Source organism: Camelus dromedarius, chromosome 1 (genome assembly GCF_036321535.1).
Source record: "Camelus dromedarius isolate mCamDro1 chromosome 1, mCamDro1.pat, whole genome shotgun sequence".
Classification (NCBI taxonomy): Eukaryota; Metazoa; Chordata; class Mammalia; order Artiodactyla; family Camelidae; genus Camelus; species Camelus dromedarius.
Window position 1 is genome coordinate 37,614,234 of NC_087436.1, and position 27,894 is coordinate 37,642,127.

General features: G+C 36.6%; 1 protein-coding gene across 2 annotated transcripts in view; it reads left to right on the forward strand.

Moving 5' to 3' along the window:
* The first annotated feature begins 19,903 nt into the window (after positions 1–19,903).
* TNIP3 (TNFAIP3 interacting protein 3) overlaps positions 19,904–27,894 on the forward strand; it is an 82,146-nt gene continuing 74,155 nt past the window's right edge. For both annotated transcript variants that reach the window (XM_064477182.1, XM_064477227.1), the window contains exon 1: positions 19,904–19,966. In XM_064477182.1, the coding sequence (XP_064333252.1) occupies positions 19,935–19,966 (32 nt within the window). In that variant the 5' untranslated portion in view covers positions 19,904–19,934. The remainder of the gene's footprint in view (positions 19,967–27,894) is intronic.

A 27,894-nucleotide genomic window follows, 5' to 3' on the forward strand; every position in this document is an offset into this window, starting at 1 on the left:
CAGTTTCAGTTAATTTGCTAGAGCAGTTCACGGACTCAGAGAAACAGTTTACCTACTAGATTACCAATTGATTTTAAAAGGATATAACTCTGGAACAGTCAGATAGAAGAGATGCATAGAGAAAGATGGAAGGGAAGGGCAACAGGCTTCCATGCCCTCTCCCCAAATCTCCACACGTTCACCAACATCCAAGCTCTCAGAACCCTGTCCCTTTGGGGTTTTATGAGGGCTTCATTACACAGGCATGGTTGATCAAATCATTGGCCATTGATGACTGATTCAAACTCTAGCCCCACTCTCCTCCTAAAGTTGTGACTGAAAGTTCCAACCCTTTAATTACATGGTTGGTTCTCTAGACAGCCAGCTTCCATCCTTAGCTGTGGTCCAAAAGTTGTCTCATTAACATAAAAAAAGATACCATTTGCACTCATCACTTGGGAAATGCCAAGGGTTTTAAGAGCCCTTTACCACAGTATCACAGAGGGTCTTTGCAGGTAAATGGCCCACCCTTGGAGTATCATGTTCTACCCATCTCCAAGGGGCCTGGGCTTTATTTTTTGATGGAGACACCACACCACTTTGGGTCACTCTGGGTCTAGATATCCTCAAGTAGAATGATAAGGCAGAGGGATTGAAATGAGGAAGTGAATGGGCAGAGGAAAATTGGAAACAGTGATGTCTTTTAAATTCAGCTTTGGAGCTCCCTCATACTCTCGCTGACCTTAGAAATTTTTGGTTTATTTGTGTAACAGTCATAATAATCACTGTGTGGGATAGTGTAAAAAATATGTGTTTCTGTGACTCACAAACCAGGATCTGAATCTCAGTCTGAATTAGCTATGCTAATTACTGGCTGAGATAAAGTAGCTTAGCTGAGTCCTTCAGTTCTCGGCAGGGCTGTTGTAGGACACCTGAACATACTCTTGTTCAGGTCTCCTTTCTTATTGGCTGATGCCTGTATTCAATCAGGTATCAAATATTTTGAATACTAGCTCTGCTTCTCTGAGTTTCATTTTCCTCATGGGTAATAGGAGGCTAGTGATATCATATTCGCCAGTTGCTGGAAAGAATAAATGAAATAATACAAAGTTCCTCAGACTTTACTTTCATTAATGAGATTCCCTCTCATACCTGGAGATCTTGTTAAAATGCAGATTTTGATTCAGTGAGTTTAGGATGGCTCCTGAGATTCTGCCTTCCCTACAAGTTTTTGCTGGCCCAAAAATGTCACATTAATTAGCAAGGAAATAATGTATGTAAAGCATCTGGTACAAAATAAATGATCAGAAATTATTGCTAGTTGTTATTCTCAATTATCATCATCATCAAACTCAAAAATGTAAATTGCTTCCATTTATATTTAATTATCACACAACAATGATAATATTTCATTAAATTATCCAAGCTGACTTTTACTATAAACCTGGCTTAATTTCAACAATGGGCTCTATCCATATATGTTTATTCTTTATATTACATGGTTCATTAATTCACAATTTAAAAAACCAGAGAGAATGACCATAAAAATCTCTTCAACTTATCATTTTATTTTAATTCTCTCTCTCCACTTTAGTAGATAGAGAAACTATAATTTATTGAATTGCAAGAAGTATTCTTAGTCTCACCCAATCAAAAAATATTATTGTCAATAGTAATACTTGTTAGCTTCCTCCAGGAACAAAACAGTACACTAAATAATGATACCGATTATTATGTGTTCGGAGAAGATAAAACTGGAGGAACATGCACCAAATTATCTGAAAATGATGTTATCATAGCCTCATGTCAGAAGTTACTTCTCCAGTTTTTACTCTTTCCATATAATATAGTTTTATACTCTCAGACTTTTCGTCAGTCTTATGTTTGACATTTATAATTAAAAATTTAAAGGAAAAATAATTATTATTTTGGGTCCTTGGTTAATCTTGACTCTCTAGAACACTAATATCTTTGTAAAATAGAGAAAATTTCCTTCAGAGTAAAGTACTTCCCCTTACTGTCAAATGTTTTTACACAACAATGAAGGACATGATGAGAAGAGTTTTCCCTAAGGCCTCATTATTCCTTGGCAGTAAATTAGGCATTCAAGTGTTTAACTTTGTAGTTGTGCTGGGAGTCCAGCTCTTTGAAGTCTTTGGTAACTTTGGTTTAAGAGCTGAAAGAGTTAACATAATTCCATGAGTAGAATCAACTCAGAGTAGACACACTGTTGAACAATGTGTTATATTTTTATGGTAGTCTTTCTCAACTGTACAAGAGACATTAAAAAAGCATAAAACCAATCAAAATGGAAATGTATTGTTTGCTGTTTCGGGTGATACCAAATCATAGAATCTTTGACCCTGATGGGATTTTTAGGCATCATCTGTTCCAATCCCATTTTTAGGTAAAGGAACTGAAATCTCCAGGGGTTAAATGAATCTGATTCCTGGTAAGGTTGTTAGAATGACTGCCACAGGAGAATAATGCTTTGGTTTAAATTATACATCTATAAACAGACCTCAGGACTTTTCTCCTTGGTGTACAAAATTATTTCCAATACAAGCTTCAAAATCATCATGTGAGTTTCAGAGTGCTGGAGCTAGAAGTCTTCCCCTTGTTATGTAACCTTCTGAGTCCTTTGGGATAAAACACTGAGAGCCCCTCCCAGACTTCAGCACAGTAAATGACTTTCCCATAAAATATCCATAAAGCTAATCATTTTAGTACCTGTTTTTACAGTTTTAAAGTTCCTGTCTATTCCCAAGTGTACAAACCCTGTGATGCTGTAGATTTGGAGTTAAACATCTAAAGATCGCATGAAGACAACTGACTATAAATGAGGGTCATAGAAGGTGGAAATCACAGCTTAAGATCAGAAGTAATTTTTCTGTTTTAGATTTTCAATTGAAAACAAGAAACTGCTATAAGAGAATGGTTCCATCAAATAGGATGTGTAGGCTTTCCAGTACCCAAAGTCAGTTTTCACACAGATGGAGAATGTATAAATTATTCAGTGTTGGTCTTATAAAATCTGGTCCAAAATGCCTGACTTCTAAGTTACTGCTCTTCGGGTGGTAATTCCTGTAAGACAGGAATAATCAAAAGCAAATGTAATGTTAAAAACAGGTATGGTTCCTGAATTTGGGTGTGAAAACATATTAATGTGTGTTGGAAACAGGAAGGGACGCAGTTGTGGTGAGGCTAAGAGGCTAAGGGTTTGAGCGTCAGAGTTCTCCTGGGATGTGTCTGCTCTGTTCACACCTGGGGTTGCCTTTTAAAGATCACCACATCTTTGGCCTGGTGTACAGTGATAACTAGACTTTGGTCCCAAACAGCTGCATTTCTGATTTATCTGCATGTATGATTCATATCCATTCTTTCATCCTCTTTGGAATTGAGATTTATGCCCCTTCTCTCTCCCGACTGTTTGCCTGATGTATCCTCTTTTTGGCAGAATTTTTCAGAGAAAAATGGGATCTAGTCCTTAGGAAAAAGTAGAACTGATGTAAATTATGAGCTGTTTAGCCCTTTCTTACCTGTGGTGGAGTTAAAGGGGGAAAAAAGCATGTACACACACATACACACAGTAATGAGGAAGAACTCAGGGAAAATGCATAGAACTACTGAGTTCCTTAAAATGATAGTTCTATTGGGGGAAAAAAAGTGGGGAAGAAAATCAAATTTAAGCATCATATCACAAGTATAACTGTTCCTAGAGTTTTATGAATGGGTATTCAAGTTTGCAAAATGATGACAAAAATTGTCTGTTCTTCATGTCAATTTTCATCCAGATGAAATTTTATCAAATAGTGAAATCAACTATACTCCTGGTTGTTATGGGAGTTTGAAACCGAGAGAAAAAAAATGCCATTTGAGAGAAAAAAAAAAAAAGTACCATTTTTTGATGAAGTAGAAAGCCCAAATTAACACTAGGTTTTATCCTTTATAAACTAGGCTAGGAGACAGTGGAGCAGAAGTCATATTACCCTTCTGGTTTGATATCCAATCTGTTGAGGCTCCTGGCACAGCCATCTCCATCCTTTAAGTAATGCTACAGGTGATGTTCTGAAGTTGTAATGGAAATACAATCTCTGGTTTGAATCTCTCAAGGAAACAGTGAGGACCAAAGTTTGGCGGGAGGCCATGGCCTCCCTCTTGAAGGACTCTGGAGGCTCATCAAATGTCCCTAACCTGCAGGAAGCTCTCACCCAACAGACAATTCATTTGAACAACTCCCGAGGAAACTGTAGTTCATGGTACAAACATTGCTAGGTTGGTTTTACATTTCTTAGAAAACCCTGTGAACTTCTTAGCTGTGGTACCTACGTGATGGTCTCCATTCAGCCTCCATTCTTACTCATGATTTGGAATCTGGGATGTTGGGATGCTGAGAGGGAAAGGAGCCTGAGTTAGTGGTAGGGAGGAGGGGAGAGGGCCTGGAATCTTGCCAGAAAGCAAGCATGTGGAAGCACTTTCCCTGTCTTCCTGAGGACCCCTGTGGACGGCCTGCACGTGAGGTGCAGCTGAGGTCCACCGGAGCCTTATGACTGAGTGACACACTCAGCTCATCTTTAGAGACAGGGTGGATTTGCCCTTTCCCAAGCCTAAAGCTGGGGAACTTCCTTACCTTAGCCTCTTTAATACTCTCAATATTAGTTCCGGACAAAGGAAGAAATATTGAACATGACGTTCTCTTCCCCCAAACTCAACTCTCGGTGGCCTTGTCTTACTTCACCAGTCTCATTTTCTCCCTTTTCTCCCCTTCCCCCTCAGACAATTGTACCCTCAAGCCATGTGAAGTTAATTTTGGATCAATCACTTTAGGTATGAGTCTTCAAGTTTTATTAAATTTTTTTTCAACTCATTTCCTTATTTTTCCCTGAAGGTAAATGACTAAACAAAATGCTCTTTTGTGAACAGTAAAAATTGTTCAGTGGGCAGACAGCCAGCTTTTGCTTGCAGTTGCTACTAAGTGGCTTAGATGTACACTAGAAGCAGCACAGTGCTTTCTGGACCAGTAATGCCTGTGTTTCACGATGGTGTTCTAGACAGGGGCCAGCGTCCCCCTTACGGTTAGAATGGTGGGAGGTGTAGATAACAAGATCTGTTCTTGTGCTTTAGGGACCCTTTTTTCTCCAACATTTGCATGAGGTAAATGAAAATGATCTCTTACTCCATTTTCCACTGACTAGCATCACCATCCTCATGGTCCATCCCATAGCTTTTAGTGATCTTCCTGCTTAACCATCAGTGAACTTTGAAAGAAACGTCCCTGCTTTTTCCACACCCTTTAATTTATGTGGTCATCAAATAAAGAGGCACATGGCTTGAGATAAGATTGGTCCTTAGACACCCTGTGGGAGCACCTCAAAGTTTTAATAGCAGCAATTACATGGGGCACTTGTGGAGCACTCTTATTTAATTTTCAAGGAAATTTCAGAAAAGGAAAATATCAGTTAGATCTAGGCTTCCAGTCTACAAAATGACTTGACTTTCCACCTTATTGCTGTTGGCTGATAAATGTCTCCTTGCTCTTTTGGTATTACACTAAAATGGCATATTCCTGTGAAACATTAGGTAATTATTTTTCTCAAATGGAAAGAAACTAACAGGGTAAATGTCATTTTGTGTTCATTCAAAAGACCTTTTAAAAGACATGCTCAAAATACTCCAGGAGATCTTGAAATGACAATATTGGTATTTTCATATCAAATATGTTTACTTTAATAACTCAGATTAAGGACATTGTTTCCTCCCTAGTTTCTATTTAGATTTTTTTTAAGTTAATGGTATGTGCAAGCTATATTGCATTATAGACTTTTTTTTTCTGGAAAAATTTTGAAAATACAGAGAAAAAGCACACACACACAAAAATAACACTCATGACTTTACCATTCAGGATTGAGATTTATAACATTTTTGTCATGAAAAAGATAATGTTGAAGTTCTCTTTGGGATTTGCTGACTTTCCAAAGTGTATCTGGGGAAGTGGAATTGTAGAAGTGGGACCTTTTGATGGTATCAGCCTACTTTTCTGAAGCGCAGTGACTGCTGTGGTGACAGCTGAAGTGTACCAAACAGTCAGACTCTGGTACGATCTGTCTTCTCCAGCATATTGCCAGCATGCTATTGGCAGTTTACCTAATTTCACTATGTGTACGAGAAAGTGACCACTTCAATACAATCAGTGGTGTATATAAGCACTAATGATTGCTACCTGGTATCTCATCCACAATGATTTCATTTCTGAATTGGCACAAATTTTGTTTTTCCCTTTGGAGAGTTTTCCCACTGCTAATAATTATAGTTTGGTGAGAAAACATATATTATTTCTATCCTCTAATGCCAGTAAAGGAATATAGAGACCATAAATACAATTTCCTCTCTAAGAAAACACTCATCAACTCTTTTTTTTTTTTTTATCTGAAGGGAGTGGGCTTATTTCTAAATTACTTTAAAGAATGAGTGTTTAAATGTTAACCTGGGTGCTAGCTCTCTCAGGGAAAGAAATAGGAAGATGAAACAGAGGAACATTCCTAGAAATGAGTGTGTGACCTATGTGGTCCTTACAGTAAATTATACAAATTCTACATTTGTGTTTATGTGTTGTGGCCCTATTAAGCTGATATAACTTTTCCATGAAGTGGGCAGGTGGATTTCCTGTAGTACCCCCAAGCGCCTGAAGAGGTATGTTGTTTTCTTGTGTTTCCATTACAACATAGCGACTAAGAGGGAATCCTCTGTGGTATTTTCACATCTTTTATCTGTAGGTTGTACTTGTATCCGAGAGGTGAATATTAATAGCCTCTTGGCAGCAGAGTGACTTTCTTAAAAAAGGGGTTTCCCTGTGTATGGGTGGATTAACCTTTCAAAATATATGTTTCTACTTAAACCACTTAGTTACTGTTTGATTCAAAGGTTGTCATAAAGACAAACCCTCCACATCTGCCCTTGTAGTACGCTCACCTAGAGCGGAGAGGAGCTTTCAGTATAGAACATGGTGAGTAACGTGGGCTTTGTGCCTTTACTTTCATTTCGCTTACTTACCAGAGCTTGCGCGAACTTAACTTCTTTTTCAAATGCCTAAACGTTCTCGTATTAAAATGGCACGTGTGATTGATTTTTGAGTTTGGTGACAAAAGCATTTAATTTCTGGCTTCATGCATTCCGTGTGGGAAATGAGAGAGAACTTATGAAGTGTAATAATGTGTGATGCTCTCCTTTAAAATTTTTATTTTTATTTTTTTTTAACAGTTAGCCCTTTTGTCCATGTCAGGTAAAGTGAGCTTTTGAAATGACACGTTTAACTGTTTGATGTTGTCCTATTTACTTGGCTATTTCTAACAAGCCTGTAAATAATAACTAAATTTCAGTCGTCATATGAGTAATTTTACTACGCTTGTCCTCTTAGGCTATGGTGCAACGCTTCACTGCCTTATTTAAGCAATGATCAGGGCAAGGATCCAGGTAGTGTGCGCCACTGTCTTGGACAGCCTTCATCGTATTCTTCATGGTATTCTAGAGTCATGTTGATGGGACGTATGCAAAGTTCTAAAAGAATGTATTTCTAAATATAAAGTCACTGGATTGATTTATTTAAATAGTTGAATTTTCCAAAGCAGATTGGAAAATAAACTTCCCTAGGTATAATTTAAGTGTAAGCAATCAGGTTGACATGCAAGGAAGGTTCATTTTAAAAGCCAGCAGTGGACAAATCTCGACCAGATGATTATGAGCAGTGTGATGCTTTTTCATTAACCTAACAACATTAAGTTTCTGGCATAGCCACAAAATTTCCTGCTGTAAAATACTAAGCAGCTCCATTTTTCTTAGGAATCTCAGGCAGTGCCCTGTTGCAGAAAATCCAATAGCCCTTTTGAAATGGCAAAGCATCCACAGACCTGCCCCCACAGCATAAGGTTCACATAGGGTCTTAACATTATGGGTGACAAGCAAGGATCTCTAGAATGGGTCAGTGTTAACACAGTATTTTCAGAAATGCTCTCCTCAAATTTTTGAGGCTATTTTTTTAAAAATCAGAATTGTAATAGATTTTTAAAGTCCAGAAATTAAAGAGAAACAAGTCCTCTTATTTCCTCCTTTTCTTTTTCACTGTCTCTGTCTCTTTCCTGTCTTTCTGTCTCTCTCTCTCTCCCTCTCTCTGACTCACTCTCAGCTAGCTTCTCTCTCTCTCTACTAAGCATGCATTTTAATAAGTACATCACTGGCTTCCAGTACAATTTTTCCATTGAAATTTGCAGCCACTATACAATTTCCCAATTTTAATGAGATAAATGAGACACAAATGAAAGAGGAAGAAATAATGATTTTTAAACATGGGAAACTTAGTATACTCAATTCCTCCTGTTAAAGGAATCAGAAACACAGCTGTCAAAGGGACTTGTGGAACAACAGAAGAGACAGGGAACCGTCCGATACGCCTGATCAGTCAACGTCCCTGACTCCTTGACTGTCTTCTTCCACTGGTGGAGGGAATAAAGGTGCTTACTAAGTTCTTTGTCAACTGAATACTTCCTGCCGAGGACAAACCTTAAGGCCTCATTTTGACTGTTAACTTTTAAAAATTGCTCTTTAATGTTTTAATTTTAAGCACTTTAGCTATCAATTTCTAAACTTTGCTTCCTCATGAAGATGAGATAATGAAGGAAAACCTGCTGGTCCCAGGTGTTACTCCATCTGTTTGGAGTTGTGACAGTTTAGATCTTTCAAATATTGTTTTCATAAAGGAAGAAGGACTTAAAATAAAAGAAGCATATTTTACACACGTATGTCCTCAAATCTTTAAGAAAGAGGAGGGCATAAAAAAATGTATATGTCTTTCTACTGAAATTGCACAGGGCATGAGTAAAAAATTATTTTATTTGAAAACACTGCCAAGAATAAATATCCCCAGGGTTTCTAAAATAGAAACAACATATGAGTGAAAATTACTCTGGTAGCTGCAAAGCACAGTCCCAGCAAGCGGATCCCTGGATTGATCTAAGAAAGTAAAAAGCCTTGGATGACAGAGAAAGAGTCACAGTGGGACGGTTAGTACACAGTTAACAGATTATTGTGGTAAGTAACCAGAGTTAATTATTCCATGCTTTTGCCAATCTGACAACTGTAAATTCTGCAAGAAGAAATATATTAAGTGGTATAATTCATAAAATACATTTAAAGGTAAATTACCCCTTTCACAGTTTTAAATTACATCTTAAATGACAAAGATGGTGGAGTATTTCCTTTTGATGTGAATAAATATTGGTAAATAGAATAAGCTACATCCAGAGGACTCTAAAACAAATTGCATGCTTACAAGATCTATCAGTACGTTCTTCAGTAGGTTGCCATATTCATTTTTTCCCTTCAATTTTAAAGAATATATTATCATTTTTCATAAACCCTCTACTAGGAGAAGCTGTTCAAAAATCTCCTGGGAACATGGCTTACATTTTTTAAACTACAGAAGGCAAAACAACTGTAGATATTAAAATAAGCAAAAAATTGTTCAGCCTGAACAACAGGAAAATGTGCTTCCCATTTGAATTCTTTTTGTAGAGAGGAACGAAACATATTGGAACAGGATCAAACTGATCAGGCTCGATTTATGATTGAAAAAAGTGAGTAGGAAGATACTCAACTTTAAAGTGTTTCTTGTAGACAAATTTAATCTTACCCAACTATGTATCAAAAAATAAGATGAATTTCTAATTAGAAATTGTTCTGTGGCTCATTTAAAAACAAGAAAAAATATCAAAAAATAAACATTAACATTTAGATAAGACTAAGGCAGAAACTACAGAATTAGTCTGAAAGAGTCTTGAATTTCACATGTAAAAACCAAAGGATGGATTCTGTATCTGAAATCACAGAGGTCAAGTCTCATCTCAACTTTTCATTACCAGCAGAAGGCATTTATTAAAATCTCAGGAATGAGCTCAGTGAGCATTCATTTTTATTATATTAAACAGCCTTTCATTTATTTTCATTTGAGTCATATTAAGATAGTAGCACTCTCTCTCACTCTCTTTCTCTCTCTCTCTCTGTTTGTTAATCTAGTGATAATCACCTGGATGTTAAAATTCCAAGGCAATTTCTATGTAGTCATGGATATTTAGATTTATTACAACTGCTTGATTTTAATAATAATAATAATAATAATAATGACATTATCTCTGAAATGGTTTCTATTGCTAAAAATTTGGTGCAGATCAGAATATACTCACTTGAAGCAAGTCCCACAAAACAAACAACACATCCTTAATCTCCCATTTTCATGATTATCAACAAAATAATCAACATTCATAAATAATAGCATACATAAAATATTTATCTCCCATAATAAAATCACTTTCTCTACAGGCTTTCCATTGAGTTTTAAATGTTGAACAGTATTTAAATTCTACAATATTTATTTAAAGCTTATTATTCACCAAGACAAGGAGGCAAATCTTGTAATGGAGGTGAATTGGAAGTGCTTTCAAATGCAATCTCTTGTTTAATCTTTATGTTCTTCCCTTTGAAGATAGGAAGTATTATTTTTACTTCATAGATGAGTATGTTTGGGCTCAAAGAGTTTAAATAATTTGCCAAAAGTCACAAAGCTTGTTGTGTATAAGAGTATAAGAGTTGTTGAGTATAAGAAAGATTGGGATTTACATCTTTTGAGTCTTAATCCAATCATCTTTCTAATATACATGTTAAGAAAGGTGAATTTATAATTTGGGGACCTCATTGAAGTTCTTCAATAGAAGTCCACAGTGCGAGAATAATTCCTCAGATAGAGCTGGATAAAAGACCCAGAGTAAGCACTTGCTTGTCTTGCTGCAGAATGAAGGACCATTCTACAGACAACAAGACCCTCTCTACAGGGTAAGAACTGACCATTGCTCATATTTCAGTAAGCCTCTAATACACATGCGTCACAAGTGATACTGCAATATGTATAATTCTAGGATGACCAAGTTGACAGCACTTAAGTGTTGGAAAGGCTCTTAGACATTATAATTCCAATCACTTCAAATCTGAGAGATGGTGATAAACAATTTACCCAAGGACAGGCAGTTTAGTGACAGCCCTGGGGACGGAATCGTGGCCTCTTGAGTCCTAATTCAGGAACTTTTCCAATTTCAGTACCCAAACGTTAGTTTTTCATATGGTAATAGTGCAGGTGCCCTGAAGTGATTGAGCAATAGAGAATCTGTGGTGGCAAAGAATTTTACTTTATTGCTATAAAACGAAAAGGCTTCTCAGAAGGAAATAGATGATAAAAGTCCCCTGATTTGGCACCTTTCTCAGAAATATGAAATGGAAAAAAAAAAAAAGCTCTTCTTTTAGTCTTCTTTTAGGTATTTCTTCCTTTTGGTTTAGCCAAACAATGTGTAGCCAAAAATCTCTTTCTTATTCTCAATTTCCCGCAAGCCATTACTGTAAACGAGAGTGATGTGTAATTTTCCTCTCTTCCAATTTCTTCCACAACTGCAATCAAAGAGCCTTAAGTACCAATTTAGATACAGGAATCTTATTTACTAGAGAAAATAAATGAATGAAAACCTAAAACACATGCTTTTTTTCCCCCCCAAATGGCATTATCATAGTTTTAAAAAATCTTGATCATTTGCCTAATTTAGCATAAAAATTATCTGAAATATTTTAATGGAATCTTAGCTGTGTGCTTATCAATTTAGGTTTTTTCTTTTTTTATATAATCACCTGATATACTTTATAGTCCCAGTTTCTAGGCTAAGTGAATTCCATTTTCTTTTTTCTTTTTTTCTTTTTTTTAGCTTTTTGAAGATCAATGACTTTGATAGGAAGCTCTGGGAATAAAACTTCTTGAACATACAAACTGGTTTAAAGAGTGATTTGGGCTAAACTAAAGTATTATTAGGAAACCATATTCATGATTTTGTATTAAAATGTTACAGTTCCGTGTACTGGCATAATTAATATCCTTCAATTCATTCATTCAATATCTGTGGCACATTAAACCTATTACAGACACTGAACCAGGTACTGGAATTTAGCTGTGAGCAAAACAGATGGAAAAATCACAGAAGTTACAGTCTAGTCTTGAAAAATGACCTTCAGCAAGTACTCACTCACACACCCAAACAGCGAAGGTACAATTATGATAAATGCTACAAAGGGGAGGTGCATGCAGTTGCAAGAGTGTATGTTAAAGGAATTTGTACAACATAAATCAGGGAAGATTAACTGAGGGAAAGAACAATCTAAGGAGGAGGAAAAACAGCTTCAAAGATTATAATGGAAAGGGGCATGGCACTTTCAAGGAACTTACAAAAAGACTGATGGGTGGTAAGAAAAGAGGCTAGAGAGAGGGTAGAGTTCAGTGGTAGAGCTCAAGCTTAGCATGCATGAGGTCCTGAGTTCAATCCCCAGTACCTCTTCTAAAAATAAAAAAACCTAATTACTTCACCCCTCCCCCCAAAAAAGGCAAAACAAAAAGAAAAGAGGCTGGAAGTTGCTTCTGGGTCGTTGAGGGTGGGGAGCATTTTTGGTTATTGGGATCTGGTGATGTTAAGCATCTTGCAATATTGGAAGACTTGTCACACGACAAAGAACCATCACTTCCTATATCCAATAATGACTGATTTGAGGCATGCAGAGCACTTTAGCTGTGATAAGGACTTTGAGCCCTGTAATGTAAAACCATGAAGGTGTTTATATCGTGGGGGTGGCAAAGTCAAATATGTGTTGTGAAAGGAACACTACGTCTACAATGTGGAGAGCAACTTGAAGGGAGCCAACAGTGGGAGGAGGCAGACCAGCCAGGATGCCACTCTAGTTGTCCAGGTTGAAAGGCAAAGTATTGTCCGTGGTTTGCCAGCATTGGAAAAAAACCTATAAAATACTTGAAGTTATTTCTTACTAGCCAATGTAATACAACATTAAGCATAAAGAAAAGTTTGTTTGGCCCGTTAGCTCCCCAATTCATTCTTGAATTTTGTACAAGTTGCCTAATTATAGTTTGAGGAGAATCAAACACGGAGGACAATAGCGTCCATGACTCCTGCCCATCATAAGGGTTAGCGATCCTGGTCATCGTCCCTAATGCTGACAGTAAATATGTGGCAGTGATCACCATGGAATTTTAGAATTCAAAGAACATTAGAGACAATCTGGTCAGGCCTTGATTCTGCAGAAGAGGGCTAAAACCTGGAGAAAATCATTAAAATGCTTAAAATTTTACATCTAGTTCATTTAGGAATTGGGATCAGAAAAAAAAAAAGTAAAAAAAAAAAATAAATAAAATAAAACTTCTGGTTTCTAATCTAGTGCTTTATAAAATATTTCTTTCTTGCTAATAATTGCAAGGATCTCAAAATTAATGGAATATTATTTACATATTGGCAACAAATAAACTCATACTTTGGAAGTTACAAAAGGCTGTGAAAAATAGACTTGATGGTTCCTGAAAGTCAATAGAATTACATTTTTAAGAGCATTGTCTTTTGTTTGTTCATTTTACTTTTTTTTTTTAATTGAATTTTAAAGCCTTCAGGCAGGAGATCATTTCCTTGTTATGCACAGGCCCTACCACCACCTAAAGTCACCAATTTATCTTAGCTTCCTGACCCCGCAGGCTTTTTCCCGCTTCTGACTGAAACCACAGCTCTTTTTTCCAACCTCCACTTAACCAGCTCAGCATGGATTAACCATGGTGTTCATTCTCTCTGTACATAGACTGGCACTCAAGGCACGCTGAATGCTCGCAGCTAAGAACATTCACTTATTTCTGCCTCCAAAAGTCGAGCAGTACTTTAACCAAAAGTCAGTCTTTGTGACCAGGCTACATGTGACCTTTTTTTTTTTTTTTTTGCAATTACATAATTTAAATAAAATTTGTATAAGCTTTTGATACTTGAGTCCAAAAACAGATGAAAAAATTGTTCTATGCAAGCCAATTTGAGTACCTGGGAAATATCCCACAAAGGTGAGTTACCACATTCAAATTGGAAGTGGGTGAGGCAAATTTAAAAGACTGGACAAATATAAAGATCTCAAAATATTCTGTTTCCAGATAGCTTTGTAAATGTCTCACAATTCTAATTCCCTTGTAAAGAAACTAGAACTAAAATTCACGGGAGATCTGTTGTGGGTCACCAAGTCTGTGGGGAATGCCATCAGTAGGTCTCTGCTGCGAAAAAAGGGCATAGCAACTGATGAGCACTTGTGTGTTTTCAGTTACAATAAATTAATATGGAATTAATTATTCTTCATGAGTCCCAGTTTTAACTAATTTTGTAATCAACTGACTCATTGTAGTTCTCATGTGATCAATAAGAAAGTATTTATGTATTAGACACCAATATATCACTTCTTAAAAAATCAATATAAATACTTTCATATATGTAAGTATCAGTGCATAGGTATGTAAATTTTTCAGCATATTGTGACATCTTTATTATTTATCATATATAGATAAAAGGATAATAATTTTCACAATGGGTTAGTACTTACCTAGGGCATTTCATTCTACATGTACTGAACCTGGTTAATGTTTGATGTTGAATTTAATAAAGGTGCACTCTGGAATGAAACAGATTTTCTGGGTAAGTATTATGTGTTCTGAATTGTATGCCTTAGAGGGCAGAGCATTTTACATAGATAAAAATCACTCATCGGCCTCAGGTTATTTCTCTTTTAAGTAAAGCTCTCATACCTTTGATTGCACATTTATTTTGATACATTCCAGTGCTGTAGCATAGACCTGATCAGCATAACAAACTTATACAACAGTAGAAGAATTCTTTGGCAATTTCTAATGTGCTGTTTTCAAGATCTGTAAAACTGATTTTTGCATAGTTGACTATGACTTGTGATACTCACACCCTCACCCTTGAACCTGACTTCAGAGACCCAAGTGTATTAAAAGATGACAGCACAAATGGCAAAAAGCTCATAAAACTTGGTTTACTTCCAAAAGTCAGTTTATCCTCTAAAGTTGGGTTATTTTGGAACTGTGGATTGTGTAAACGTCTGCTTAAACAATCAAACAGCTTATGATCTTCACTGATGTACTGAAATCCATCCAAGAATCCAGGACATCCTTTGGTTAAGTTAAACAGAAAGCAACAGCTGCTTCTTAAGAAGTAAGAAACTCCTTAAAAAGAGGAGGAACTGACGGGAATAGCAAAAGGAGGAAGTTACTCAGTGATGGAAACAAAGAAATTTGTTTGCTTTTAGCTGAGAGGATGCTGTCAGCCAGCTAGGTACTCTAACTCCTGTGGGCTTTAATTGTAAATCTTTTGGTTCCCAGAAATTATATGTGGTTTATACTAGTATTCCTCCAGGAAAACAAAAGTATAAAACAACTTCAAGTAAAATTTTAAGCTCTCTTAAAAGGACTTACATGAAAGACAAAAATAAAAGGATGTAAATAATCCACTAAAAATGTCTGAGCAACTGCTATTGGTCATTATAAGTCCTATTATCCTCAAACTCTTAATTGTCAATATCATTTATTTTTCATTTTAACATCTTTTATTTTATACAGTTAGGTAGCCTTCTTAATTCTGTTAAAATATTTGGTCCTCACTGTGAGATATGCACCATGTGGGATCCTGGGGATATGAAAATAAGAAGCACCTGGACTTAGGCTGCTAAGGCTTAGCATCCTATTTTTTCAAAAAGATGATGAATTCTTTGAAAGCAAGCACCAAATTCTTTACTTGGAATCCTAGAATCAGAGAATTTTAGAGTCACAAGGAATCTTAAAAGTTATCATCAAGACCAACCCCCACACACCACACACTGAGCTCTCCTAACATGAGCTGCCCCACTATGAGTCAAAATGGTGAAGGGACCACAATTATTTACCTCCTCCCTCCTGGACGCTAGCACAATGACACTCATTAACAATTACAGACTACTAACTACATGCCAGGCACTACTGTATACATTTTACATGTATCAACATATTTCAGCCTCATTACAGCCCTAATGAGGCAGGTACTGTTACTATCCCCATCTTACAGAAGAGGAAACAGAGGCACAGGAAGGTTATCATCTCCCAGTCGAAGAGTCACGAGAGGAGTCAGGACTGTACTCCGGCAGGCTTGCTTCCCAGCCTGCTCTTAATCACTGCGCTACTCTGCTTCTGTACATACGAAGACTTTTGTTTAAAAGTTTCCTTGTTTGTTTGTTTAAAACTTTTGTTTTAAAAGTTTACGAATGAGAGAAGGAAGCTCTATTTTTTTTCGCCCTATGTCTTTAAACCACTGATATTACTTAGCTTTTCTCTCTCTACCTTATTTACCAAACTTTAACCTGATAATTTAGTCCTTTTCCAAAAATTTTTGAAAGAAGGTGCCATAGATTCTGGAAGTAATTTCAGAAGAAGGATCTCAGTATTTAATTCATAGTAGCTTTGTTGGCAGAGAGCAGTCACATTATGGTCACACCTCTTATTGTTATGAGTCCAAACTCGTTCTGCTCACCTTACAACAGGCCAATACATCGGGAGACAAGGTGTTGGGGCAAGGAATAATGATTTTATTTGCAAAGCTGGCAGATCGTGAAGATGGCAGACTAATGTCCTGGAGAACCATCTTCCCCAAGTCACAGTTCAGGCTCCTTTTATACTAAAAAGGGAAGAGGGTGTGGTTATGTGTTGCAAACTTCTTGGTGTTGAAACCCTTTGATCTTGCACCTTTCCCTGCAGGTCAGGTCATGATGTTCCCGGAAACCTCCAACAAGACAAATGTTATTCTATGTTCTGCAACACTTTATATGACTGGAGGAGTGTTGTATCCTTAAAGGTCAGAGCCTTGAGAATGGGCTGTCCTGTATATTTCAGGCTCTAGGCAGCATTCTTTTACAAAAGGTGCGGAAGCAGCATGACTAAGCACAGGAAACAGAGCACAGGGTTAGAGCTAAAGGAACAGACCTAATAAGATCTAATATGGACCCAGATTTGTTCTTCTCTATTACATTATAAATGATGATAGTGTACAAAGTTTCTGTGTCTCATAGGCCACATATGTGAACATATCTGGCAGAAATAATAGCTTTTCAGATGACCCTGCAGGGTGAAGGACAAATGTCCCAGACATGAGAGAAAGAATAGATTTGTTGACTTCTACCTAAAAGCTAACAGAAATAGGAGTATACCAGGCAGACACCATAAGCAGCAGTTAAAACTTGACTAGTTTATACCGTAAGTACTTCAGGATGAACTATCTGAGAAACTCACCTTGAATGAGCAAAAGGTTAAGAGGGATCAGGTACCCAATCTTTTCTTTATCTTTCTACTATTTGATATTCAGAAACAATTTGCTTTAATGAAAGTTCACCATGTTCTATCTCAGACATGATTGCCCCATTCTTGGATCTGTTTCAAATATTTTAAATGTTTAGCAAGGTAAAAATATTTGAATTACACATTTTATAAGAAACAAACGAACCTCTATCAAACTGCAGTGTGCTGCTTAGAATTGGGAGTTCTGACTACGGAGTCTCTTGATTTGTTGTAGCAGGTGCCTGGCTCCTGCCTGTTCTCATGTCTCCACACCTGCCAATAAAAATTCAGGAAGTCTATTCCCTCCCTTCCAGGCTGATTTTGTGCTTTTGCTCGGTGAAAAATTATAGGAAAGAGAATCTCAGTAGAATTCCTTGTCTTCAGAGAGGCACACAAATGTTTGCTAAGTCTTATGAGACTTCTGAAATTGTTCATTTTCTCCACAACTGAAAAAAAAAAAAAAAGTGAGGCACTGATATTGAGAAAGGCCCTGTATCCCTAGGGTTGGCTTGATTTTATTTGCTTCCACGTGAAAGAGAAGCCCTTTAGTTGTTGTCTGTTTCTGATTCTGACTTGTTTCTGTTCCATTAGAAAAAATCCCTATCAGTGAAAATGGATAAAGTATTGGGAATTATAATTATTCCTGGGATGTCGACTTTTCTGATGACCACTAGTTGACATTTTGTCTTCCTGGATAGAAGAATAGCAAGTTTAAAATTCCAGCCAATGAAAAGGCTTTTCAGAAAGGAAATACAAGTTTGGTAAACTATACCTTTGAGATAATAACTATCTGATCTCTTTCTAGTGCCTCGGAAATATTATCTGTGAATTTTAAACTATAAAATTTTAAGTCTGGACATTTCCCTCTCCACATGCTGTTTTGGGGGTTATTTGCCACCAGAGTTCAAATAATACAGCATCATGACCTAAGAAATTTATTTTATGAGGTTTTGTCTATAATGTAAACATTTCATATATTACTTTTTAAATATTCTAGTACTAAAATTAGATCTCACCTTATTCCAGACTTGAAATTTCATCTGTAAAGTGTTTAGTTATAAAACAACAATAAAAAAATCATAGACTAGGAGTCTAGTGGCTTGATATCTAATGCTAGATCAGCCATTAATTAGCCAAACCACTTGCCCTCTTTGGGCTTCTGTTTCCTCTCTTGTAAAATGATGGTGTCATAATTCTCAGAATATTATCCAAAGTTTCAATTTCTGTGATTTTTCTGATATTCCAAGACCCCGTGTGTCATCTCAGTTCCACGGGGAAACTAGCATTTTTTAAAAAACTATTTTAGGAATAATGAAACCATTAAAGACATGTTTTAAACCTTCCTGTAGTTTTATTTTATTAATTAAAATTTAAAAACCTCATCTTCCAGGAATTACAGTGTGGGAACTTATTGCAAGCCACTCTTTGTCAGGTAGCACCTCACTTGCGTGCCTTTCAATGCGTTTGCAGAACTGTATAATATTTCCAGAGTGTCACATGAAGAAATCGGGCAATCCTGTGATTTTGTATAGTTAAAAGTTAACTGTACTAGTTGGTGGTCTAATTCCTACCGCAGTCTTGAAAGGCATTTGCTTTCATCTAGTAACTGGCTACCATGGTGGCAATGAATGACTTTTAAACAGCTGTCACAAACTGAAAACAAAACAAAATTAAAAAGCCACCCTCCCACACTGTACAGACAGCTTGCCAATAGTTGAAACAAATCCTTCTTGGAGCATTTTAACAAACAGACTTTTTTGGGGTTGTTGTTACAATTAAATAGAAACTCATAAAACACAGACAAGCTGAGTTCATGTTTCCCACAGACCTGAACTGCCTGACTTTTCTAATGGGATCACAGCAATTAGTGGTTTACAGATGCATTTAAAATGTGTTAAGTGCCTGCAGAAATTGGCTTTTAAAACATACACAAGTCTTCAAATGCTTCAATCTGAAGAATCTACTATAATCCCCAGGAGGGACTGTGATGTCTGTGTAATGTTTAGCCACAGTTTGGTGCTTACATTGCAATTAATATTAATAGAAAAAGAGTGGGAAATGGAAAAAAAAATCTGTGTCTTACACACATTTTAAAAAATTTCCTCCTTCTCTTTTAATGATCACATTACCAGTTCCCTTGTTATCCTGAAAATCAGAAACAATCACTAAATTCTACTGGAGAAAAAAGCTGGAGTGAATGTTGTTCTGAGAAGAAAGCTCTTGGTGTCGCTGGTCGTTAGGCACTCCTGGGAAACTCGTTTCTGGACTGTGGCTAATTAAACCACAAACATGTCAGTCTGACAACATGGAAGTTTACGACTTGTGCGTTGGAATGTCCAGCTTTCTTTACTTGCTCCTGGACAATTTCTCCCTGTCATGAGACTCTTCTTGAACTGAGAGGCTGGGTCCTTATGTTTACACCCAGTATTTTACATCTGATTAAAACTAAGCAGAAGGCAAGTTCACAGTCTGTCTTCTTATACCTGGCAGTGTTGAAAACAAAACATGAGAGAGAAACATGGCTTTGAGGAAAAATGCATTTAACAAGTGGTTTCTCCTCCAGTGACTGACATAGTTATCTTCACTTGACATACAGCCAAACCTCATGTCCTTTATATTTTTTTTCTTTTAGATTCCGTGTGGACGACTTTCAAATAAAAACGAGAAACATGAAGAGAAACTGGTAATGTTCACCAATCAGGTAGAAGATTCCGAAAGGTAATGATGACATTTCATTTAGAGGATGTATGACTCTAATATTAATATTCGAGTTAGAGCACTTCTTTCAGACAAAAGTGATGAGTCTATTCAAGGGAGATGAGAACCTATCTGGATACAACCATAAAAATAAGGAAAAAATGGTGGATAACAGTGTGAACTATTTGAACACATTTTCTTTTGTTGCTATTCAAAGGGCAAGGATCGTGGTAGGTTATGGTAGTTATTTGATTTTTTTTAAATATTTGATATATTTCCCTTGACAAGTTTGGATCTTAAGGTAATTTCTCTTGAATAGCACACATTTTCTCTTAGGAAACAACTCTATTTCATTAGTAAAGAGTAGTTTTATCTTCTCTCCTGAGTTATTAAATCCTTAGCTCAGGTACAGGGTAAGAAATTTGCTAAATCTTTTACCAAAAAAAAATCCCTTCTTCAGTCATTTTCTACATTCTATCAACCTCCTTTTATGGCTTTTCTCAAGCTTCAGCGTATTCATTGACCCCCACCGTTATTTCTCTGACTGCTTATTTGGCACCTTTTTTGTGCGAGACATTGTGCCAGCTGCTTGCAGAAGATGAATCAGGTCTGGTCCTTTTCCTCTAGCTGCTTGCAGTTTAGAAGTGAAAAGCCACACACAGACCTAAGTATAATGTATGTTGAATGTTTTGCTTTATAAAAGGCACAGATAAATTGCTCTGAGAAATCAGAGGACAGTGAGATTCTTACCTGTGAGAATAAAGAGATGCATGAAGAAAATTTGTTTGACCTAATTCTGGCAAAAAGAAAATACGGGGGAAGATGGAAAAAGAGAAAGAAGCTGAAGTCAGAATGTGTACGAAAATGTTGTGTAGGTAAGCTGAGGACTTGTGTTGGGACCAATGAGCAGTTCCGTTTGGTTTCTGCATCTGACGTGTAATATAAAACATTCTGAGTGAGAGACTAGATAGCAGAGAACTTATTCTATAAGCCAATGTTTCTCTGTCCATAAAGACAAAACTTTCAAGTGAAAGATCATTTAAACAAATAATAACCCTCAGTTTCTTAAGTCGGTGTTGTTCAAACTAGGGTTCCCATAACCCATGGATGTGGAGACATACTCTCAGGGTTCTTGGTCTGTGAAAAACTTTCCATTATAAGAGGCCTGTATGTCCTTCTTCTGTGAGAATCACAACTCTGTACAAGGAGAGCCATTAAGAATTCTGAACAAGGGATTGATGATAGGCTAATCTGACAACAGGGTTTGAAATGGGGAAGGGGGAAGACTAGAAGCTTGAATAAATATAGAAATGCTGATTTCTCCCATTCCTCTCAGTTACATCCAGCATTTACAACAAGTGTTAAAAAGGCTAAAAGCCTTTAATCATATAAATTTAGCATTTTATTGTGCACTACTCTTTATTATTCTATAACTGTGCTGTATGTATAAGTCTCATTTCCTTGATAAGATTTTATCTACCTCAAGGGAAAGAACCTGGCATACAACAGTATAACCCACTTTGACAGTAGTTCTACAATAGCACTGATCAATTTCATATAAATTGTTATAAAATGTGTACGTGAAATATAAATTCACATCACAGGAGTAGGTTGAGGATTAACTGATTATATTGACAATCTCTAAGATATTATAGATATTACAGAAACATTGAAGACAACATATTATGTTGAACAATTTCTAGGAAAGAGGATACCTCATTCTCCTTTGGTAGCAAAGGTCCGTATTTGGGATATTTTATCAGTTTGCGGAAAAAAAGAATGAAAGAGAGGAAAGGAAAGAGAGGAAGTGAAGAAAGAAGGAAGGAAGGAAGAAATGCAGGCAGACAAACCTATTATTTCTGTGTTTTGGAGATACGTATATCCTAACTTTTCCTTCAGTTAACCGTGATGCGAAGAAGCAGCAATTACCCTCCCTGCCTCCACCATGTGCGCGCGCAACCCCCCGCCCCCATTTTCTTCCATATGGAGACTTACAAGGACTCTGTAAGCTCCCAAGTCCCATTCTATTGCCTCCCTTCCTCAGAAGTGTATATTAATGTTTAGAGTCTCTCCATTTACCCATGATGAAAATGACTCGGAATTTAGTAGTTAATGTACTTTTTTTTCCTACAGTAGTAAAACGTGTGTGTTTCTGAGAGAATGAGAGAGGTAGGTCCTTTGGCAGCGATTTAAAATGCTCGGAGATGGTTTTCATGTTAGCCTTTATGGTGAACATGACCTGGGGTCCAGAGGAAGGATGAGTGGATGAGGCAGATGTCGCGCTCATGCTTTTATCTCGGGGGAGATGAGAGAAAGAAGAAAGGGAGGCAAGAGGCGTCAATCAGGGCAGGAATGGAGGAGTGAGGCTACTCGTCTTTCCGTCTCTCTCTCCTGAACCGACTTCTTTCTACTTGAACCACTTTAGATTCTGCAGGGGTAACATTTGCAGCCTCTTGAAGTATTACCTATTGATATCATGGTTGTCGTACCACACTTTCTTCCAAAGCAAAAAGTGAAGGGGCAGGGGAAACAACTTTGATTCCAGGGAGAAATCAAAGTAAATACAATATTTTACAGTTTTTATATTTCCCTTTAAAAAAAGCTCAAAGCATATTGTTTAAAAAGCAGCCCCACTCAACATATTATGATCCCAAAGTTCATCCTTGCTTTACCGGACTCTTATAAGACCAGCTCCTCGTCTGAATTTTTCTAAAGCAGATTTTTCCCTGTCCTAAAATTTATTTTAAGAAATGTAAGTACTTTTTAAAATAAATTTTGTGTTCAGAAAATTATCACTGTAACCTAGCCAGGAAAACTATTTTGATTCATTATAGTTTCAAGGAGAGGTAATCTCAGTAGAATAGGATGAATGTTAAATTCTGATGATGTGCCCTCTTTACCTGGCGTTAAACTCATTCACATTAGCACTGACTAAACCTATGTCTTAAACATGGTGGAATATCTCTGATATTTGTTGCCTCCTGGGAACAATATACTGGTTTTAGATGCACTTAAGGAGCTCCTGTGTCTTTCCCTATATTCAAAGCATTCAAATGTCTTTATGCAAAACATTGGTGTACTTTAAGAAAATTAAACAATAGTTGTTTGTTTGTTTTTTTTTTCCCATGTGGATAGTGCACTCCCCTCCAGATGCAGTATTTGGCAGCCAAACAGCTGCTGGCCATTAAATGTCCCTTAAAGCTTCATTTTTTGCTTATGAAGGGAAGAGTAATGTAGGGACGCTTATGGGGTGATGGGTAGATGTTTTGGTTTGAGCAAGACTATGTGCTAAGCAAAAGCTAAAATGATCTTTTTTATGATATCATCAGCATTTTTACAATTCTTTTGACCTTTTTGTTTCTAACCTCTTTCTTACCTGACCCAAAGTTAAACTATTCTGAAAGGGCAGAATAAAGAGCCATTTATATAGTTACTGTCCACATTGTAGAGAAGTTAATAGTATCATCTGCTTTCTCAGACAGACATTATTTTCAGTCCATTCACACTGTTCTGTCAGATAAAAGAAATTAATTTTGAAGTGCTGAGTGAGTATTTTTAATGACTCACAAAACATCACAGATCATCATAAATTTTTTCTCATGAATTTTACTAATTCTTAGTCATGCTTTAATTTAAATAGTTTCAATATTAAAATTCATGAAACGAAATTTGTCAGTTTTTCAGAAATTCTAGTTCTTCAAACTAGTAAACATCAAAGTTACGTTGGGTTTCAGGACAACAGTCTAATTAAGCCTCTTCTCTTTCCAAAATAAGAAAGTAGCATCTCAAGCATGTGTTTCTGTGTAATATCTTACATAAAATCAGCCTTTATTGGATGGATACACTTACAGAGGTTTAAGATAGGGGGCTTTTAGAAAACTTGGGTTTTCAGTCAGACTCTGTAGAGTACATTTTGGAAAAGTTTCTTCCATACAAACAACACCCATGGGGTGAACACAGACTTTCCATTTTCTGAAGCCCAGCTTTTCCAAAATGCCCGAGAAAATATCTACAGTATATCTTTTGTTCTGTCTTTAATACTTTATGCCTACATAAACTCTTTGATTCAATGCAGCAATCATTTGTAAATTTCCTACTGTGTGCTAGGAAATGTTTGGGGAGATATCATTGGAAAGAACACCAAATTAGAATTCTCCAAAGGAGCTACTTATCACTTACCTGGGAAGGGCTGGTACTCCCTCTCTGCATGAAATTCGTGTATCTGGAGACCGAGTTGCTAGCTGTTACCTCAGTGGAAATGTCTTTAAGTGTGGAGGCGCAGAACTCCCTTGGAGGTCTACATTAGGCCTCAGGAGGGCCACAGACAACAGGCAGCCAGCTGAATGAGTTATATGTCTGCTCTTTCCATGTGTGACAACTCTTAAGAGTTGTCCTTTTCTCACAGGAGGCTTCAGAGTTTAAGCTAATGGCATGTCCTCCAACGTGGTAATTAAATACACAGACCCTCCTAAGGAAGTACATTTAGTTCCCATGGCTTGAATCTGATGTAGTTCAAAGCCAATTAATATGATGGAAGTTATTGCATTAGCAAAATTCCAGTTTTCAAGGCAATTTGAAAATTATGAATTCACCGCTCTATGCTATGCTAACAGGAAGTTATGTAAAAACACAAAGTGAGGAAATAATGTGGAAAAATGAAGGGATTTGAGTTTGGAAAATTCGATTTGGTTTTGGTTTGGCTCTTTCTCTTTTATTCCTTCATATAAATTGAACATTTAAATTTAATATCCTCAGTGAATTGAGTTTTTTCATCTCTGGGAGGCTTCTGCTTCGAATACTACGTTCGTCTCTGTTCAAACATAGGTTTACTTTAAAGGAGGCAGGTTATGTTCAGAATTTATTTGAAATAAATTTTCATTCCCTGCATTTAATCATTTTTATCATTTGCTAATTTTTATATTGACATAGTGCCCACTCTATATCCTGATATACCTCTCTGTTAGGAAGGATTGTAATTACTTAAATCACACATCACCTCACTTTCCAAGGCAACTGCACTAGAGAGTCATTTTTCCATTTCTCATTTAGGAAATCCTAAGCTAGAGACATCTGCTTTCCAGATAAAATTAATTCCATTGTTCTAAGCATGTAAGTTCCATTATTCTCTGTATATTACCAGATCAGTGTTTTCAATTATTACAGAAAATAAAGCATGTGAAAAAGTGAAGTATCATTTGTTTTAAGACTCAGATCATTTGGATGATTTGTCTTTTTAAAATTTTTATTTTACTTTGTACTGTATCACTTTATTTTAGAACGTAAACAGGAAAAGGAGTGTAAACATTAGCAACAAAACTTAGATGAGTTTCATACCCTATGCTGCTGTTATTATCAATATTTGAATGTGACACTGTTGAGGTGTTATGCATAGTCAGACTTACGTTTATCTAATATTTTACACAACTTGGAAAGTCTTTTCACCTTTACATCTAAATTTAGCATAGGTTACAAGCTACAGAGAAAAGTAAACTTCAGTACGTGATTGTTGGTTATTTCCAACTGCTTCTGTCTTACCTTTTGAATGGTCAGTTGCTCTTTACAGGAAAAGAGCTGACCACGGGGCATAGCACGTGGTTAATGTTCTGAAATTTTTGTTGAATGAGTGGGTAAGTGGAGACTAATTTAGCCTCTACTCCTCTGCTAAGCAGAACACTTTTCTGAACATTACAAATTAACCTGCCGCCATGTCATCTTCTTATTTTCCTTAACTTTCTCTTTCTTTTTGAAAATCGTTTTTATTTTCTAATTATAACATTAAAACATGATGTATATAAGTCAGTTCTTTGTGTGTGGCATCTCTAAGAGTTGTTATATTTATGCAAAAGGCTTTAGTGTTTGCAAATCAAGATGAAAAGGAAGAAATGGAAACTCAGGTTTAATCCTCCCATGCAAAATAACTACTGATAGAATTTTTCACCTCTCTCTCTACAACGTTTTGTTTTTCCTTGAAAAATGGGACTACAGAGAAAAGGTTGTTTTCAAAAAAAAAAATTTAGGTAGGTCTATTATGAATATTTTCCCAAGAAAATATTTATCTCTATAGTATCCAGTTATATAGCTGTATCGATATTTATTTAACTGATTCCCTGTTTGAGACATTTATGTTTTATTCAGTCTCTTACTATTAGGAACAATGCTGCAATAAACATATTTGTATTTAAACCTTTGTGCGCATTCGTTTTTGTTTTCCTAGGGTAAATTCCTAAAAGTGGAATTGTTGAGTGAAGGTTGAGAAAAGACTTTCGATATGCACTTAACAAATATGCACTTAACAATGTTCTCAAGCGAAATAATGCCAGATTACCTCCCTCCAGAAGTCAAGTAATTTTTCTACATTGTTATTGTTGCTCCGAATATTATTTACTATTCAACCAAGTACTTCACTCTGGTCAAAATTTCTTTCCTAAGAATGCCATCCCTTACTGGAGTTAAAAGTTGCTCTGCCACTTCAGTTGGTTGACTTTCTAGACGTCCTTCTCCCCAGATGAGACAGCCTACTCCTTGATTTCCTCTATAGTCAATCCCATCAGTCACTTCTTTTCTAACATCCTCGTTTCTTGACCTTATTGTCCATCTCTCCAACCGGGCTTGTTACTCTTTGGCCAATGGTGCAGCTTTTTTTCCTAGAACTTATTTTACCACCACAGCTCTTCTGATAGTTGGTTCTTTTCTGGCTGTTCAGCTGCTCTAGGGAGGTTTTTTCCAATTTTTAGTCTTCAGACATATGACTGGCTGTAGGTATTTAGAGCAGAAGTGAGGGACGGGATCTCAAACTACTACAGTTTACTATGTAGATTTTCATGCCGCACTTCACCTCCACCCCAGACTTCTTTTGTGCCTCCTGTCCCTGAATCCAGAGGCTTTTGTTTTGTTTTGTTTATTTATTTTCCAGAGGCTTTTGGTTTCATCTTTCCAAAAGAATCAGTCTCTGGCCACACATGGGGTATATTTGCCTGGCTGCCAGGGTTCACATGAGGAGAGACCTCAGGGATTCAAATGCTCCAGAATCAGAGAGAGAATTGGTTCCCTAGTTTCAGCATTGTCTTCAGTCCTTTCAAGTGCTCAGCTTCTCAGATATTCTCTGGAACAAATTGTCCTCTGTTTTTGGTGGCTTCTCTCGCTAAAGATGTGGCCTTTACCTTCCTCTGCTCCAGTAATTCAGTTATGACTTCCGATTTTCTTTTCCCCAAAATTGACTGAAAAATGTTCATCTACTGTTTCTTCTCTCCCAATTCTCCTTGCCCTTGTAGAGTAAGGATGGTTTAAAGAATCCCATTCCTTGGGATTTTAACAGGGCTCTAAGAAAAAGAGTTAAATTCATAACATGCTATTTACCATTGATGTCTGCCTATTACTGAAACATGGTAAAGTCAAGATCAATTTGGAGAATTATTTTAGAAGTGAGACAGGATTTAGATACTATCTGAGGCTTTATGTTTTCTGTCATTTTCAGTTTGTTGGTCAGAGACTTGGTAGTTCATCAAGTGTATTTACATCCAGTTAACTGCAACGTGCATTAACTTGTCTCATTTAATGCTTTGCACTCAAATTGTACCTTGCTGATCTCAACCCCAGCATTTTGACTGTTGTTTTCGTTTGTCGGCTCTGCCTTGGCCCAATACCTTACTGTTAGCCTCTTGGAATCACTTAGTTATTGAGTGTCTTTTCTACTGAGCAGAGATACGGATTTTGCTTTGTAAGCCACATTCAAAATCTTGTTCATTAAATAGCCGAGATAAGCTGCTTTACATGTGTTGATAGGATCAGCATGTTTGTTCTTAATTCTGTCTTCTTATTTGATGTTACTATTAATTTTAGATTTACAATGTTTCCTTCTCCACTTGGTCTGTCTTCTTTGCATATTTGAGTGCTTATTTTCGCATTTAAGAAAGCTTGTATTTTTATTCTAGTAGTTGCCTAACTCTGCG